The following is a 1,892-nucleotide window of genomic DNA, read 5'->3' as shown; positions in this document are numbered from 1 at the left end:
AGCCTGGAGTCTGTCCTTTTTACACAAGTTGGAACCAGTTTTTACAGAGAACAAATCTTTCCCATTAAAGTGACTTAAATTGGTCATGTGACTAGGGCATGCAGGCATCCAGGGACCCTAGGGGATGAATCTATTAATCGTTATCAGCTAAATACCATAATTAATCATAATTACTTTCCAATAGTGCCCAACCAGACAGGCAGAAATACTTCAGGTTGGCATTGGGCACAAACGCACTGTCAGGTCAGTTTTCCACAACCAGAATAACATGATCAGAAAAAGTGTTTTCAGGCACGACATTCGGATTTTCAATTGGCATAAACCATCCCTCTCATTTGGATTATAAATTGATCCCGATTGAGCTGAACCAGATAAGAATATTCCAATAGGGGCGTTTACATGACACATTTTTATTCAGATTGTCAGTTTATTTTGATTACTATAGGTATTGTCAACTCATAGACGTTAAAAAATGTATAAAGTTGTTGCCATATTTGTGCAACTGACGCTGCAACACAAATGCAAGGCAGTAATCAGCTGTTATGCCTGTCAGACTTGTGATAAATGCAGACGAGTTTAGAGATAGGACTGTTACTGATTTTATACCTTGCTAATGAAACAGAAAAAAAAAACATTTAAAGGTGTGTATGCCACCCAGCTTTAATCACACAAACATGAACACACTGACCTCTCATTGAAGGTGGGTTTGCTTTGAGGTCGGTCCACCCCTGTAGGCTTACTCCCAGCAGGACTGGCTGCCTGCAGAGCACACACACACAAACAGAAYRTCTTGATAACCAGTCAGTSATTAACATTAAGASTTTAAGACTTWATAYGATGAACAAATMTGGAAAATAAATCAAATAATAAATCACAAACTGAAAAATRTGGAGGAGAAATAAACAAGTGGAAATGAGTGGCTAGAAGCAAAAATCAAGGAAGCTCCAGAGTTTTGATTTTAATTTCAAAATCCTCAACTAAATCATTGCATTTTAATTTTTAAGAGCACAATAAAAAATACAAATGAGATGAATGAATAAATTTGTGAAGTGATGAGAAAAGGAGATGCTAATGTGATGGACAGATGAAGTGCCAATTAATATTTGAAGGCAAGCAGTCAGTGTTGTTAAGCAGTAATAAATAAGACTATCAGCAGGCWTGGCAACTGGGAGAGAGAAGAAGGTTTTGGGAAAAGTGTATTTGAGTCAAGAAATGGTATCTTTCCATAAAAGAGTGGGGGTTTCATTTTATATATGTGTTTGTTTTAAGAAACGCTGAGAGGTGAGAACCATAGTGAAGATTTGCTGCTTCACAGGGAAGAAATAATCAACACTATGTGCGTGCCAACCGTTGTTTGTAAAACCACACAATAATGGTACTTCACCTCTAAACACCACATGTTTTTATGATTCTACAGATTGGGAGCTGCAATGTTATCTGAACAATTCATTTCAAACTGGCACAAAAGTGTCTTTGCGCTTCTCTGAAAAAAGGTAATGGATATATCTGGGAGGATCCACACAGTTTTGTGTACAGCTAAGTTTTACTATATTTTCTGCTACTATTTGGAACAGCAATGTACAGATCAACACAATAAAAAATGAATTAAATAAATGTTTAACATATCAAAGTAAATCTACTTCATATTATGAGTGTCACGCTTAAAGGAGACCAATTATGGGTCCTAGAATTTTTTATGGTATGTCTATGGGCTATCTAGACCAGTGGTTCCCAAATTTTTTATCTTCTGACCCACAAAATATGCATTGCAAAAACTTGTGACACCAAATATTACTGGTCTGAGTACACGAACTTCGTTAATAACCCTAAAAACACAGGCTTTTTGACAATCTAAACAGCGTGTACACAAATATAAATGCTTATTTATAATT

At 36.1% G+C, this 1,892-nt stretch overlaps 1 protein-coding gene across 2 annotated transcripts in view; it reads right to left on the bottom strand.

Annotated features, from left to right (window-relative positions):
• LOC106526992 (partitioning defective 3 homolog B) overlaps positions 1-1,892 on the bottom strand; it is a 120,564-nt gene that overhangs the window by 55,874 nt on the left and 62,798 nt on the right. For both annotated transcript variants that reach the window (XM_014021736.1, XM_014021738.1), the window contains one exon: positions 689-759. In XM_014021736.1, the coding sequence (XP_013877190.1) occupies positions 689-759 (71 nt within the window). The remainder of the gene's footprint in view (positions 1-688; positions 760-1,892) is intronic.

This window comes from Austrofundulus limnaeus, unplaced genomic scaffold (genome assembly GCF_001266775.1).
Source record: "Austrofundulus limnaeus strain Quisiro unplaced genomic scaffold, Austrofundulus_limnaeus-1.0 Scaffold303, whole genome shotgun sequence".
Classification (NCBI taxonomy): domain Eukaryota; kingdom Metazoa; phylum Chordata; class Actinopteri; order Cyprinodontiformes; family Rivulidae; genus Austrofundulus; species Austrofundulus limnaeus.
This window is presented reverse-complemented; position numbering and strand designations above follow the sequence as displayed.